Source organism: Apteryx mantelli, chromosome 1 (genome assembly GCF_036417845.1).
Source record: "Apteryx mantelli isolate bAptMan1 chromosome 1, bAptMan1.hap1, whole genome shotgun sequence".
Taxonomy (NCBI): Eukaryota; Metazoa; Chordata; class Aves; order Apterygiformes; family Apterygidae; genus Apteryx; species Apteryx mantelli.
This window is the reverse complement of record NC_089978.1, coordinates 16,674,176-16,691,408: the sequence shown is the minus strand read 5'-3', so window position 1 is coordinate 16,691,408 and position 17,233 is coordinate 16,674,176. Positions and strand designations below refer to the sequence as shown.

Genomic DNA, 17,233 nt, shown 5'->3' with positions numbered 1-17,233 from the left:
AAAGTTCCTCTGCTAGCCTAATTTAATGCTTTAATTTTTCTAATTATGCTGAAACATCAGTTAAGAGCCTACCTGATGTTTTGGAGAATTTGCTGTGCTGGGATTGATATTCCGCAATGCCTAAGAGTAAAAAATAAGATGGATAAAAATTACTTTAGCTGCATAGTTTGGCTGTGCAGGCTGTCTTATACACACCATCTTGTAGTATCAAGTCCCCAAGACAGGCCAGATGAGACAGGATAAGGGAGTTGAGAGACTACGAAAATCACGAAACAGTGAAACAAAACTCACAGGTTTACTAAGGATGTGTATTGACAGAAAAGCTTAACGGCCAGGGAGAACAACATGAAAGGAACTGGCTGTCACCTTGTCCAAAGTTAGTCAGGTTTCTCATGACAACTAAGGCAAGAAGAAAATTAGAAGGCCTACCTAGAAACATGCTAGCATTTGTTGGTGGATTAATAGCAAAGCAGGAATAGCAGAAGCCCAGGTGCTTAAGCAGAGAAAGAAAGTCCTGATGCCATTTTTGCAATGTATTTTTATCTAGAGTACTACAGAAAGTATTGGGCTTTAAAGATGACCCATCTTATATCAAGAGATGCTAAAGATTCCTACAACACAGACCTTGAGTACAAAAGGGATAACGGGAGCCAGATTCCAGGACAGAACACTGCAGGTGATGAAGAAAGAAAAGCTGTCTTTGAAGATGTTTCCTCTCCTGATACAAGACCCATCACCCAAAGTGAAAAGGGAACAGGGTAAGATTTTAAAAGGTTTTCCTCAAAGAAAAGATTAGTGCTTTCTCTGGCAGTGTCAAAAACAAAGAATACCCTAAGTGTCTGGCACAGATGGTAATAACCTCTTCTAAAACATTCAGATGGAAAAATTGAAGCAGAAGATTTAAATAAAGTCAAAAGGAACTCAGAGCTGGAACTGAAAATCCAGAAATCCCAATGTCCAGCCCTACACTCTGACATTCACTATGGCTATATTCATGTACTAGAAAAATTCTAAAAGGAATAGCTTACAGCCTAATTATGAAGTTTGAAATTCCTCGCCATAAGAAAACCACAGGTTCAAAATCCAGCATAAGTGATTCAGTTGTTCCATACTCCACTCCACTGTTAAACGGATGAGACTTTAGAAACAAGGTGTCTCCTCAATGCATCATATATAAACTTGAAAAGTACTTTGGAATCCTGCAGACTGTGACACATTCTAAAAGTGAAAGACTTCCCTCCACTTAAAAGGCAGAACTAAAGCAGCTGTGGGAACCAAACTTTCTGCCTTTTTGCATGACTCAGAACTCAATGAATGTGAGATAAATTCTCAAGAGGAATCTCCAATCAGATCAACAGTCCATGATGTCATCTAATAGTAAGGAAGCCTGCTCTTTGAGAGTTTTGTTAGAGAGGAATGAGGGAGGAAAGCAAAACGCTTCTGTCTCACAAGTCGGACACTTTCACTACCAGACTGATACCGGTAACAGAATAAATTTAGACTTTTTCAGATCTCAAAGCTTTTTGTATAGTCACTAGTTTTTAATGCTTACTGAAACAACAACTTAGCCAAAACAGAAAACACCAAAAAAAAATAGTGGAAGTAGGTGTCTAACCTGTGGCCTCACCTGCCGAAGCAGTTCTTGATGCTTCAGTCTCAGCCTTTCTTTCTCCATCTGCAGCTGCTGAAGTCTCATCTGTTGCTGCTGATTGGAGCTGCTCCCACCCATCACACCACCTTGGGGACTCTGAGGAGCCAGAGGGGGTGGCTGTTTCACTGGAGCGCTTTGGCTGATTCGCTGATTCATGGCTAAGGAACCAAAACAATAAACATTTTAAAATTAAATTCAGACAAATACTTTCAAGGAAAGTATTATCCTTAGACAGTGCATATTAAAAATTTTATAACACACTACAAGCCATGACAGTACAAAACATGCAGCTATGCACTGATGTTCACAGAATGTGAAATGTTATGCTCATAATCAATGCAACATTCTCATTTTTAAAAGTATATGCTTGTACTTCTGAAAAGAGCCAAACTTGTAAGATGGTAAAAACAGAAATCCCAAATAGTGGTAAAATATTTTAAGCTTAATTAGAATGATTAATTCTCTCTTCTTCTCTTGTTTTTAATATACTATTCTTGACTTAGAAACAAAAAATACAAATTCACTTTTCTTATTCAGGTGAATTCTTAGTACCATTAAACACACTGAATAACAAAACAGATTGTCTTGTTTATATCCAGCTACATTTGGTTACAGGCTACCATTCCTCCATCTGTGATGCAGGTCATGCAACAATCATTCACAACGTTTTCACGTCAAGTTTTGAATGTGACAACAAACTCCATTTGGAGCATCTTGAGATGAAAAATTAGGGCTGGTACAGAAAGGGCAGATGAATTATAGAGCTAGAAATATTGCCATCAACATAAGATACACATTTTGCTGATGCTTTTTTCCCCTCTTCTTCCCCTCAAGGTATGCAATGTACCTTTTCTGGGGTGGAAAGAAAAAGTGTCTTCCTATATAACTAACACATAATGAGAACCCATCTCTCCTTCTCCCATGAAAGCAAGATCTAAGGTAAATTTTGTTTATAAAATAATGTATGACTGGGACCTAGTTAACTGACAGACCAGATTTTTCCCTCACAAGAGACCAGTATGGTTAAAGTCAGCAGAGGCACTGGAGTTCCTGTAGTGGAACAGAGGGCTGGGAAAAGCTGAATATGGAAGGACACTATTTTCAGGGGCTTTCAGTTTTAGAATTAGCTTTCCATCCTGTTCTCTGGAACAGCCTGAATCTGCTAACACTTAGAATATGTTGCAAAACACATTTGCTGGCGCAGCAAAGGGAGAGTGGTAGGGATTTCTTTTTCTTTTTTTTTTTTCCCTGGGAATGAGGATTATGGTTTATGGGAACTAAGAGGAAAGGCAATGAGCTTCTTTTAGGACAACGGGCTGTTTTGGTATAAAGAAAACCCATCTGTTGTCTTAGTTTGAATGAATTCATCATATAACAGGATTCCTAGAACACTAACACTTTTAATTAATGTAAGCAAGAAGCATTATCTTATAAAGAAGCTGTATCACCCTTTTCTCTTCAACTCAACTGTGTTTTGTGTGCTCAACTAAAAGCCTGTAAAGCACAGAAGTGCCTTTCTTTTGCTCCAAGAAATTCTACATAGATTTAACCATCTCATAAAAGTAGTAAAAAGGGCTGTTGCCTCACAGTCTTGCTTCCTTTCCCTTGCCACAACTGTTCACCAGTTCATCCTTTCATTGAGGGGTAACATATGAAGAAGAAATACTGTATTACTTGCTGCAGTGAGAATGGAAAGGAAAAAAAAAAAAAAAGTCCCGACCAAGAACAGTGACAGACTTAACTCTCCAGTCTACCCTTTTAACCATTCCATAGATCAAGCACAGAGTCAACAATCTAAACTAAACATAGTCCTATTTTCACGAGTCTAGAGTCAAAATAAAATGAAGTGTCATATACCTAAAGTAATTTGAAATAATCTTTTATTCTTTATGTAGTTATTTGTGAAAACTTCATACATATTATCACAAATAGGATAAAACTTCCTGTAAAGGCAGGTGAACAGATGAAGTGGAAAACAGTAGAAAAAGGATCCCAGTGCCAAGTAGGAGCAACAGACTGAACACACAAGGGCATGAGAATCGACTCCAACCAGGAAGTCCTATCCTGACAGAGCAAAAAAAAAAATTTTTTTTTGATTGTGGGAAGCTGAAGGAGCTGTGGATAAAGCTTAAAATCAAGCAGTTGTTCTTACAAGACATCCAGCACTTCATCATCAAAACTGAACTTCAGGAAGAAGGTGACCAGGATCAATCGACCAACCAACTTTGCAACATGAACTATGACCCCTAGGCCAGCAACAGCAAAAGGCAGGACAGCTTGTTCCTCTGCTGAACAGGACATAGAAGGCTCGTAAGGCCCAAGTTATCAGAAACTGCTAAGCAGAAGTTTCAACAGTACCAACAGTTGCCCTGCAAGGACATGAGCAGTGAACAGGAACAAGGAACAGTGAAACAAGGAACTCTATTGGGCAACCTCTGCTGGAAGACTGATGGCAGTCAGACTGTCTACATTTACCAACTTAGGACAAAGCTGAAGGTGGAGATATCAGTGCAAAAGAAAGGCAGCCCACCTAGCAGCTCTCTTATGAGCTAGACATGACACTGCTGGGGTGGGGGATGTATCTGCTCCCTTCTTCCTTTCTGCCCAGAATCCTACCAAGTCTGGAACCAGGACCACATCTTTTGCTTTTTGCATCCTATTCTCCTTCATCTCGAAGGCAGAAAATGAGAGAGTTAGTAGGGGACAATAGAAAACAGCAGTCTTCTCCTGCTGTTAGCTCTCATAGTCTGTGCTACATTTCAGAAGTTCCAGGATTCAAACCCTGTTATGAAACACGATGGAAGGTCAATTACAGATCAAAGTAAAAGGGGACAAAGGTTAGAAAATTACAATCACCTATGAAATCACCTGAAAAAAGAAAAAAAAGCTCATTTAAGTTGAAAGCAAACTACCTCAGCAAACTATCAAGCTTGTAAAAATAAAGTACCCAAAGCTGAAGAATGTCAGTTTTCATTTGGTTAAAAAGGCCATCTTTACGGTCTAGTCTCCAATTATATAGCCACAGTTTCCAGAGTCACTGCCTCATGCAGTTGACAGCCATGCCACATTACAGATAACCTCACATAAATTCAACAGTTCCTAACTTCAGATAAAGACATATGTGCAATATCATTAACATGCTTTCAACATGTTTTGCTGCATGCAACATGCAAGTATCACCTCGCTAGGTGTCTCTTCCACTAATACACAGCTTTGGGAATAATTTTCCTCTCATGCCAAGTTTTTCATATTTTACATACATGTATCTTTCTGACAACTGCTTGTATTATTCCTGTCCTCTCTGCTGATCACAAAATTTACTCCACTCTTCCTATCTACCGACTTTGCAACTTAAAATGTAAGAAACAAATCATGTTTGTCTGACACTTTTCATTTTACTCCACCATCCTAGATCTCTGAAATGCCTTCTAATGTGCATTTTGAAACTAATGCTTCTAACTGAAAGTGTATCTAAAATATGAGTATCACAAGATATTGAGACTTTGGTGTATACTTAGTATTTACCAATAAATATGTAAAGGCAGTTTAATTAAATGATTATACATGAATTTCTTTGGGAACTCTTCAGAAGCTGAATCTAAGACCTAGTTTCTACATTCTTATTCATATATCTTTTAAAAAGATTTTTTAAAAGCACTTTACTGTTTTAAGAATGCAAGTCCCAGAGACTTCCCATTGACATGACTTTAAACTGGTCTCAGAACAGATCATCAAGATGTTTTTCATAAGAGGGGAATACTTTTAACTCTGAAATTATACTAAAAGTTTGGAAATTAAAAGAGGACTTTGCTAACTCAGTTTTATTGACTTAACATACCCAAGTGAAGAACCAGTGTGTGTGGGGGGGAAGGCATTAGTAACACTGAATGATTTTTAGCCATCCTGGCTGATTACGCAAGTATGTTATCTTCAAGAGAAGCAGAAAGAAGAATGGAACTTTCTATCATTTCCAACACAATATTTAATAAAGAGAACAAACCAGAGGTTAAGTTTTTTGGTTTTTTTTTTAAAAAAAACATTCAATTCTCCATTACTGACTGAGGACCTGATTGCAGAAATCTGCCCTCTGAAGAATATGCTTATCAGTGTGATGTCATACGAGCACATTTTGTATTGTCACACCTCATGGTTTTGTGATGCTCCTTAAACCCACAGCTCTTTTTAAATGCCTTGAATTCAAAGGCAAAGAGCTTCATTTATCTGTTAGAGCTGGGACTTATCAGTTTTCTGATGCATCCTGCTCCTTACCTTCCTTGGGTATGGAAAGTATTTAAAGACGGGGCTCTGCACCCACCCAGAGCAAGCTGCAAAGACCTCACAGGAGGCAAGGAACAAACAGGTCTTTGTTTCTAGAAGAGGGGGATTTGAGGGAGGAGGAGGGGGAGGAGGAGGAGGAGGGGCAGACAAGTTAAAAAACACAGGCAACTTAAAAAGACAATAAAAAAAGATTTTGCAGTCCTATAACATGGCTAAGCCTCACAATCTGCAGAATACAGTCAATCATAATAGTTGCAATATGCTTTTGAAAACTGTCTGAGAGTTTGGGGTGTTCAAATGTTACACATCAAATGTTCTACTATCCAAACTCACCAACAAAATGCCTGTTTTGTGCTGTAGCAGGTAATGAATACTTTACAGTCACAGGAAAAAAATTAGACCATCGTCTACATCTTTAATGAAGACAAAAGAGGTAAACAATTACCGGTCATTGGTGTGCGAGGGAAAAGCTCAGCAGATCGTTACAAGTCACACAGAAAAGGCTCATTCTCTCCCCAGATCCCGCGCCAGTTTAAATCGCACGTCCCGGGGCGTCACGGCTTACAGTACCGCAGTACCGCTCCCCACACGTAGAGTTATACGCAAAGATCGCGGTAGAGCACCCTTCATCATTAACAGACAAAGCTGAATGTGGGATGTCTTCTCATATTTATCCGTTCATTCTTCAAAACTAAAACTAATTTTAATCTCCAAGTGGAAGGACGTTATCCTTTATTTAAACAACAACAAAAAAAGTCCCCAATCTCGCTGCAGTCTGAGCAACCTATAACTGACAGTTCTTAGAAGCAAGGATTAGGTTTACAGCAAAGAGGGAACTGAAAAAGAGCACTTTTCCCTTTCAGCTTCAGTTGGGCATTAGACAGCTCTTTGTGCATCATTTTTGGCTATATCCAGGTTTCTGATTGATGTTGGTCTGTAGCACTGCAGAGGCAAAAAAAATCCTTTGATTAAATTGAAAAGAGCTGTGAAGAAAAAATTACCAGCAGGATTTAAAAGAATGAGACTCGGAAGTAATTAAAACTTGTTCCAAATGGCTTTTTTACAGGGACTTGATACAGCAGTTTGTTGTTTAATCAGGATGCAAGGTATGTTTTTGGATTGCATTCTTTAAAATATCCTGCTACATTATTTTAAGGAAATCCAAGTTGTTTTACAATAGCAGCATTATGAAACATCAACCTAAAAATCAGCATGATAAAGTATTTCCATGGTTTTTCATTTTGTTTAAAGATTAATCTGAGAATCCTGGAGTTTAGAGTGAGAGGCAAACCTGAAACACAGACTGTTCTCCAGGCTCATCTTTGCTGTAGTAAATGCACCTTAGTGTCATAATCAGGTAAAAACAAAAATTCTTACATTCCCAAGCTAGACTCTTGCTAAAAACAAGGTATATTAGATGAAAACACTAATTGTTACAGAAGCACGTCCAAACTATGGTTTGATTACTTTGTATTTATCAATTATCTGTATTAAAGTGAAATCAGTATTTTTTGTTTTGCTCTTCTATCACTGAAGGCACTCCGTGATTAAAAAGTGGAAGTTAACACAAGCAGTTCTTCGTTTGCTTTTGATAAAGCTGCCATTGTCCTAAAAAAAATTTTTTTTTGTATACTAAAATGCAGAGGTCTAACAGTTTGAGACCATTGCTATGATTCTATAACATCACCAAATTGTCCCTTGAAACTAACATTTGACATTTGAAACTAAACTGGAGTAAAATGCTGTTGCAGTTGTTCACAGATCTAACTTTTTTCCCATAGCAGCAAATAGCAATTTTTATGAAGCGCTTTCACAGAATTTTCATCAGTTTCAGAAGAACTAAAATACTTTGGCCAGTCAGAGGAGCAAATATAAACAAGCTTTATCAATAATGTAAATAGCTACAAGAAACTTCTGTCCAGTGCACGCATATGAACCAAAACATTTTCTGTTCTTTAAAATCAATTTTAACTTTGGAAATCTAAACAATTTTAAAATACTTAAATATTTTAAAATCTACCTGCTGAATAGAACTGACATGCTTCTTCCCAATGGGGTTATCCTACAGGAGAACTACTTAGTTGATGACTGTAAAGGACAGATTATGAGAAGACACCTCAACTAATGCCATTTATGTTTAAATACTATGTATGAAACACTGTTAAAACAACAGAAAGTGCAAGACTCTCAAGCTGACCAAAACCCAATACTTGACAACGGAAGATCCGGCAAAATATACATAATCTAAGTTAGTCTCCATTTTAGACCACAGTTAAATCAGCAAAGAGTATCCATAAGGGTATCACCTTCCAACAGTTTCATTCTTCAATCATCACATATTACTTCCTGCATTAACCAGGCCAAAAAACAAACTTCTTTATAATTTTTTTTATAAAATAATATGAAAGCCATTACAATTTTTTTTAAAATGCAGGTTTCCTTTAATTTCTGATTTATTCACCTTTAATTTCTGATTTATTCTGATTCATACCCTGTGTATATGCATGTGCACATGTGCATTTATTTTCTATTTCCACGATATGCCAATTAGAAATGATTAAATGAGAATTAAAAAATCCAATTAAAAAAATGTATTTTTTTAAATCAGCAGTATACTGTCAAGAAACAGTGCAAAACTCTTTAATTAAAAAACAAACTGAAATTATGTTTCAAAATGACTGAACTCAAGAAAAAAAAAGGACAACTGACACATCTTTGAATTTTAGATTATATGATTACCTATAGAGTACATAAATATTTATATAAATATATATTTTAATCTATTTTTTACATAAACACTTATAGACTGCAGATAATAATGAATGATGTGTTCAAATGATGCACCTTCAATTTCCAAGGTGCATTTAGAGAGACATGCAAACTGCAGTGTTAGAAGACTATGGGGGGTAAATTGGTCCAACTAGGAGTGCAGTTGTTGTTGTTGTTGCTGTTTTTTACTGTCATAGGAGTGCTAGCACAACAATGGAGATGCAGGTATTTATACTGGCATAAAGGTATCATTAGCAGCAATTCCTCTTTCTCATTAAAGGATTAAACTATTCTGAAACAAAAGCAGCTATAAGCCCATATAAACCTACTGCCCTCAAAAATCTTTAATAAAAAAGATTTTTATTTTATTAGTGTACCAGTATTCTATATAAGGTAGTTTGTAAATTACTTGTGGGCAGATTTAATGATTTCTTCAGTGAACTCTGTTCAGTAAACAGAAATAAACATATACTGCTTTCATACAAAACAACCTTTCATTTTCTGATATACACTGATGAATAACTAATAAGCATTGATTGTCACTGTTGTTTCATAGGGCAGCATCCCCTACAAAAAGGGATGCTCACCACTGACATTTCACCTGCCTCCGCAGATTCACCATGATCTCATTTCGACAGCATTTCACTGAAAACTGATGTTGCTCAGTATGCACACGTTCTTTGAAATACATAGCAAAATAACTAAGTCTTTTCTCCATCCTAAGCGATCTCCTGAAACTGTTCATCTGGAAAAACTGGAACAACAAAGCGAAAATGCAAATACCAAGAGAACTTTCAGATGAGTCAAAACCATTTAGTTTTAATGATACATCATGTAAAGAGGATATGCCACTGAATCTGCAGATCCAAAACAACCGTGGCTCATGGTCTCATGTTCTGCTTTTGGGCAGAGATAGAAGACAGATCTAGAACTTAAAAAAAAAATAAAAATAAAAATAAAAAACCCAATAATAATAATAATAATAATAATAATAATAATAATAAATATCTGAGAGGCCACTGTGACCAGATAAAGCTCAAAAGCCTATCAAAAGTTTTCTGGACTAGTGTTCCAATTCTATGATGCCCACAAATCCGCCTTTAGTGAGGCAGATTTAAAGATGGGTGTTAAACAACACATTAGACAGGTAAGGGATAACACAACACTATGGAATACTTTTAATTCCCAACACTTAAAAATTAGTAGATGCTCCACAACTTAAGTTTTTAAAACTTAAGGTGTTTTAAGTGCATTTCAAGTTTTTAAAGAAAATGATAAATACATGTTTCAATACATGCTTTAGGATATTCTCGTTCTTCATAAATAACCAATCTCATGCATTTTTTGCTTCTGACAGCTTACTTTAATGAATCTACAGTCCGTATTTTCTTTCAGTAGTTCTGAACAAGGCCTTTGCAAGTTTAAGGGTATACTGTTCTTGCATTATGAAACAGGGAAGCAGAAAAACCTGATGTGCATTCTCTATGCTCCTGCTGTTATCATCACTTTTATTCCTTTTCTTATGGATAGCTTAAGCAACTACTTGCCACAGAGGCTCTGTGCACCTTTCCATAATGATGTTAAACACTGTCTTGCCTTGCCTTTCCCCTCATCCAAAATTCAGACACAACTTAATGAATATTAACATGACCCCTAACTGGGAGTGATAAAAATGAAGTTGTGGCAATGATTTCAGATTACATCTCTTGCTTCATACCCCATTTGGCAGCTCCAACGCTGAAATGAACAGAAGGAAAAAGACTGGACATGCGTAAGGCTAGTATGACCGCTAGTAACAAACTATAAAACTGAAGTTTGGAATAATCTAACAAAAACGTGAAACAGTATCTTGTTTTACTCCAAATCCTGCAGACAGATTTGTCCAATACTCTAATGGAGTATTTGTGTGAAAACTTTAAGACTCAGGTTAACTCAATAGAGACACCGAAATTAATCAGTTTCTGATGTTTTCCCACTTTTTCCAAGTTCACCATCCATCTTTGAAATTAACAAATTAAGTATCCTCAAAGGGCAAATTATTTTTACTTGAGTTTCAAGAACCAGTCCTACCATCTGCAAACTAAAGTAACAGTTAAAAGCCCTTAATGCTATTTGAGGCAAAAGCCAAACCTTGGAAACTTGCAGCAATAAAGTTGGATGATTCCAAACTTTTTTTAACTGATTCTAGGAAATTAAATTTTATAGAAAAAGCAGATGTTCTCCTACTTCATCAACTCCAACTACTCAGCATGCATGGCTGATCTACTTCCTACTGAAACATCCTTTGACCATAAAGAAATACTGGGATCTGTGAAGAAGGACCAATGGACAATGGCAGAGGAGGGAAGAAGCTAGTAAAAGACAAAACACTCCAAAAAGCTAGCTCAACCTGACTAATTCTCTTAAGGAAATGATCTCCAAGATATAAACCTGCAAAGGCACTGAGAAAGGTTGGACAGCACATTTGTACCAGATGCTCTGCTAGCACAAGGAATCCTGCCGACAGAGGCCTGAGGAAGCTTCCCCCAGCCCCATTCCTTTGATCCCATGTGAACTTTTATGATGGTTGGTGCTTGGCATGGGAAGATCTTCCTTTCACATTTAGTCCTTTCCTAGATTTAAAGAAGCGTCAATTCCCCTAACTCAAAACTGTTCTAAAGCCACATATATAGACTAGGAGGATCAGTATCAGAACCAGAGTAAGGCTTTGCTGCAGTTTTAAGTGATGTAGCTGAAGACTTCAGGCCCACTTCAAATATGTTAGAACTGAGTCTTGGATCGAAGTTCTTATCTTCATCTTGGAGCATGCAGATTTTAGACCTGGCCTACTCCACAGCAGGGTATTCTGACAGGAACTCTTATCTGATGCATTGGTCTTTAAAGCCTGCTCCAAGAAAGAATCCATACCAACCACATCCTTTTACTTTCTGTTTAAAGGCAGGAATGCAATACTCAAATGACCTTTACCAAATAAGTCAGTAGGTGTGTTTGCCTTTAAACTAATTCTCCTTCCTCCCTCTTTTCTAGCCACATTAATGAATAGTTCCCAGCACCACTTGGGGGGGGGGGGGGGGTAAGAAACTTCTATGCACATCTACCAGAGAAAATAAAGATGAACATGAAGCTTCCATCTGATGAGAAACATTCAGAGAAATAAGGGCTGACTCCCTGGAAGTGGAGAATTCAGAAACAGTAAGGGGAAACACTCTTCATACCTTCTGTTTCCGAATACTGCAACAGAAGAGTATGTTTGCACATACTATTCAACAGCTTTACTGTTTGCAGTGGTTCTTCGGATTGGTGAAAGAGGCAGCATCAAGGAAGTGAATTTCTCCTTCATTTTCAATTAACATTAATACCATTGTATTGATCAGGAACTTAGCATTACAAAGATGCATTCACCTATTGCTTTTGAAAGTTTTAATAGTCAAAATATAATGAAAACCAAGCCCTTATATTAAAGCACCAGGACACAAAAGGGTATGGCAATCCTCAGAAATAAACAGGGTTTTCAACCCATACTAAGCACTGAAAGGTAAACTTCTGAGTCATTCACATTTTATTTAGGGTCACAGCACATGTTTCTTGAGGATCTGTACATGATAAATAAATGTCAGGCACAGTAAGTTAGCTCTGTCAAAAAGATTTTTTTCTTCTTTACTGGAGTGGCTTAAGAGGGTCACAAGTGAGAAAGCAACAGAAATAAGATTTTGTATTTTCTTGGCTCAAATGATAAAAACATAAACCACAGTACAACGCATACAACTTCAGATTTCAAGGAAAACTCCTTCAAGCTCAACAGCAGCTAGCAGCTTGTCTCTATTTGCCGTCACTCTAGATCAGAAGAGCCCACATGCTTTTTTTTTCTTTCCTGCCCCTTTCAGTTACACTTGAGCTCTTTGACTGAAAAGGTCTGGAACAGATTAAAAGTCCGACCACAAAATAAAGAGCCTTGGCATGTACTCAAGCCTGTCTGGGATACACATACACAGTGGGCCCAAAAAGGGAAGCTATGCAGCAAGAAACCCTTATGCAGTCTTTTGGACATTTCTAACTTCTTTCAGTTTAACTGCACAGCCTTAACATTTCATGGACCTTCAGTATACACAAGACAAGTAGCTTTTACTCTTATAGTTAGACGTACTATTTACAGGAGTACAAAACAGCTCTAAGAAATAAGATTCATCTCACTCATGACCTTTGTCAATTAAAGCCTTTTCCACACTCCTTTTTAGTTGCAGCTGGCCTATCCAGCTCTTGTCATTCTAAACTCTAAAGTAATACAAAGAAAAGCAATATACATTTACTGCAAGATTACTTAAGCAAATATAATTGGCCTGCCTCTTTTCACTGCAAAAGGCAACACTGATTTTCAAAATGACTGCTTCCTTTTAAGCCTTATTCACATATTCAGCAATTGTGAAGCTGCAAATTACCCCCACACTCCTCCCGCAATACACAAACAGGTCTGCAACCTGCAGGTGGGTGTCAAAGCCAACATGGACATCTGCCAAAGCTGACAATCATCAATACATATATATGCCCCACCTTTGGGCTCAAGTTGCACAGTGGTTCAACCTGTCTACAAACTAGTGAGCAGTTTATAAACAGCGTGACAATCTAGTGTTTTCCATAAGAGCAAACGGATGTTTAATGTAAGCACTTAAGCCTACAAAACAAAAACACTGAAAATTCTAACAGCCATTTCAGAAAAACAAACCAGAACAGTGACTGTTGAGTTCTGCAGCTCTGTGTTTATATGGCATTCTTGGAGTTAATGCCTCTCCCAAAAGGGGCCCACAGTTGTTGTTAGGTCAACCCCTGTAAAGCTTCAAAGGCTTTGTATCCCCTCAGCCTGACCTACTCAGTGATCTGCACACTGTTTTCATTTAGTTGCACCAAGTCCAAAACTAAAGCTTGAAAACCACAATGATTTTTTTTTACCCCTGTTTTTTCCATAACTATGGAAAAATAACTAAAATCCAAACGAGTTGAAAATAGTAAGTTATTGGGAAAACAGATCAAGAACAAATTAATACATCTAATAAAGTTTACACACACAGCTCATGACTTCTTACAAAAATAGAGTAGCAATTCCACCTTAAATACATAAGAACAATCACTTGGACGATCTAAGGAGCTCATTTAAATGTCTCTTAACAATATTATATTCTATTGCTATTTGTATCAATAGTGGCAGTATTTTATTGCAAAGTTTGCAACTCTGCTTTTAGCGTAGAGAAACATTGCCAGAACATTAGTGTAGAAAAACATTGCCAGAAACCTGAAGTATCAGTTCTATTGCATTAAATATTTATATCTAGATCTTATGATCCCTAATTTAAGTGACTATTTCTATTTTTAATGTTACATAGTCTAATTAATAATCTTTACCCCTCAAGAGAAGATTAAGGTAGAAACAACAGAACTAAATGTTTCTCTCCATATTGTTTAAAACGGAAATTTTTTTCATGATCATCACTGTGACAAGCTGGAATTATAAGCTGGTATATGTTTTAAGTGTATTTAAAAAGCATAAAAAACATAAATTGTTATTGGACAATGACCTCTTTAGAATAGCACAAAGGAAAGTAATTATTTATTTGGGAATTAAAAGGCTTTTCTGGCGTAAAATTTTGCAAGTTTAAGGGAGCTTGGACAAAATTGTCTCAGACAAGTTGTTCCTGAATTACACCAAGTTTGGGAACCGTATGGATCATATGGCAAAATCCCAACCCCTAGCATTAGAACCTTTGGCGACATATATTCCTACAGGATATATGCTAATCCTTCAGGAAAAAAAAAGAAAAAGAAGATTTAAATAAGATTGCTATGATTCAAACTAAAATATATTTTAATCTTATTTAATCTTATTACAAAAAGTTTCCAAAATATGTCTGCAAAATGAAAGCTGCTAAGTGAACTGAAGCGGATCAAAAATTCTGAAGCGAGATGAACTTTTACCAAAGCGTGGGTCAAGCCTTGGGTCTAGCCAAGATGTGGTCTTGTTCTTATGGTTTATGTAGTAAATTTCTCCATCCTGGGTCATAGCTTGTTCCCATCCATCGGGGAGTGGGCCTGCAATATAGAAGGAAGGAATTCATGGCGCGCTCTTGTTTGCTCCAGCTGAAAATTGATCTAAAAAAAATTCCAACATTTTACATATATAACAGTACATGAAACAAGAGAGTTTCAAGCTCATGTCTAACATTTCTGGGATAAGGGCAAAGAAGTGGCAGGTGGGAAATCAAAGAATAGAAAGCACTTCTATCATTTTTATTTAGGATTTGGAGTTCAATTTTGAAGAAGCTGTTCGCATCCTTTTATATACTTCTGACACTTCCTTTTGCTATAGCCGTATAGTACAAAACCAGCAATAAATCAAGCCTGCCAGAATGAAGCCAGCATGAGCACCAGAAAAAAGAATAAGAATAGTCTACCTTTCATGGAAAAGTTCATCTAGTGAGTAAAGGCCAACAGCAGCAGCAGCAAGATAACATGACAAGATTCTAAAATTATACTTTGCTCTTCCATAAGCAATTAAAAAAAGTCATAACTTATTTTCCCCTTTCCTCATACTGTAACTTGTTGTGAAAGCATTAAAGGCTGCAGCAAACACAAAAACACAAACCTGAAGAGCTGGAGACAAAAAAGCAAATGGAAAAGAAAAGGTCAAAAAACAGCAGGAATAGACAGAAAGACAAAGCACGAGGAACAGCAGTGCTACACCTCTATGAGCAGGAAGGCACATTCATGGAAACCTACATTTAGGAAATGGTAAAGGGAGACAGGTGCTGGTGTTTTGCAGTCCAGTTAACACCTGAATACAGAGTATTGAGGGGTTTCTCTTATGTTCCAAACTGCAGCTTCCGAGAAAACAGCCTTCACTTTGATACAGTCTGCGAACCACTCATTCTCATGTATTTAAGATCATGTACATTCACCTGTATTTTGCTTAGTCTGAAAGCTATTCTCCAAGTTGGGTTCATTTCCTTTTATCTGGCAGGTGCTTTATAAATGTATGTTTTAGATTCTTAGATCTATCATGTAGATAAGGACTTAAAAAATTATCTAAATTGGATACAGGAAAATCTTATCCTTATTTCTTTAGACTTAAATACAATCTTAAGATGATATATCAAAAGATCCACTACAAATGTTAAGAATGTAAAAGAAATTAGAACAGGATCTGCTCCAGAAAGCAGGTTAACCTTTCTTACTGTTCTTCCTTGGTGTAATACAATAAAACACTAGTAACAGCCATCTGGCTATCAGACTTTGACTAACAGACCATTCTGTATAATGCAAGGTGCATTATGTTAAGTATGCACAGTCATTAAAATTTCACACCTGAGATTCAGATATACACACAAAAATTCAAATAAATGCCTGAAGTATCTACTATATCAGTGTTAAAGCACACTAATTCTTTCCCTCTCAGTTTGTTCTGAAGTCATGCTACTGTTGAAGATCTCCATTGTTTAAAAGCCATTAGGGGGAAAAAATAGATTTGTTTGCTTAATCTCAAACTATGTTCTCAGGGGAATGTCAAAAAGAGTAAAATAACCATTAGATTGCATTCCAGTAATATCCTAAAGCACAATCTGAATTTCTTACTCTAGTATTTGGCCCAAGAAGATGCTCTGCAAACTGTATTTCTAACCTATACTTTTTCATTCTGGCCCAGAAAGCTATGCCTTTCTCAATCAAAGTCACCATTCCATCGTACAAGTTGATACAAGTTTTCAAGCGAGGACAAACAGTGATCTAACAACTGGACACCTCCTTCCTACACTCAGTACTCACAAGCTTTTGCATACAACTAACAAAAGTACCTTGGCTTTTATCAGGGGCTAGTAAACAGGATGGGCAAGAAAGGATGAAAACACTGGAAAACATCCATAAATCTTAAAATATCCATAGCATAATAGGACACCTACGCAGAATTTAAAGTTCAAGTTCAAAGAACCTTGTATGTTGTGGTCATACCCAAAAGACCAGCCAGCTAATCATCCAGATGCTATTTTATAAAACTGAGGCACTTCCCCCAAATCATCCCAGTGTAGAACCCAACAAAGAACCAAACAGGTCCTTCAGGTGTTAAGCCAAAATCCTTGCCACATAGACAGACCTTCTCACTACCATCCCCCCCAGAGTCCTTCAAATCCGCATATCCCTAGGAAATGAAGCTCAGTGAGAAAAATCTCTTCTGAACTCCAAAGCTGAAAGAACAGCTGGCTCTAGGAAAAACAAAACTAGCCTTGGGGTGCCAGTCCTGCTGAACATCGAGTGAAGTGTATACTGGTCTAGCATGTTCCTTTGTAGTAAATAAGAACAAAATGCCTTTGAAGCAGAATGCCAGGAGTTGTTCAGTCCACCTACCTTTCAGAAGAATACTGCTTATTAGATTCAATGATCTAAAGAGTATTAGCTTACTAGATCCAAACCTGGGCAGGGTTCCATTTCTAAATAAAATACAACAGCTGTGGACAGGACAGTAAAGGTGTCTCTGCTCACCTGGCTGCCACAGTAACG

The 17,233-nt window shown here is 37.1% G+C and overlaps 1 protein-coding gene across 8 annotated transcripts in view; it reads right to left on the bottom strand.

The window, feature by feature from the left end:
* Positions 1–17,233, bottom strand: part of YAP1 (Yes1 associated transcriptional regulator) — a 99,442-nt gene that overhangs the window by 23,029 nt on the left and 59,180 nt on the right. Inside the window, exons 4-6 of one of the 8 annotated variants that reach the window (XM_067289817.1) lie at positions 14,663–14,776; positions 1,616–1,809; positions 73–120 (exon numbers count right to left, since the gene is read on the bottom strand). In XM_067289817.1, coding sequence (XP_067145918.1) covers positions 73–120; positions 1,616–1,809; positions 14,663–14,776 — 356 coding nt within the window. The remainder of the gene's footprint in view (positions 1–72; positions 121–1,615; positions 1,810–14,662; positions 14,777–17,233) is intronic. The other 7 variants (XM_067289820.1, XM_067289827.1, XM_067289831.1 and 4 more) reach the window with 7 other exon arrangements.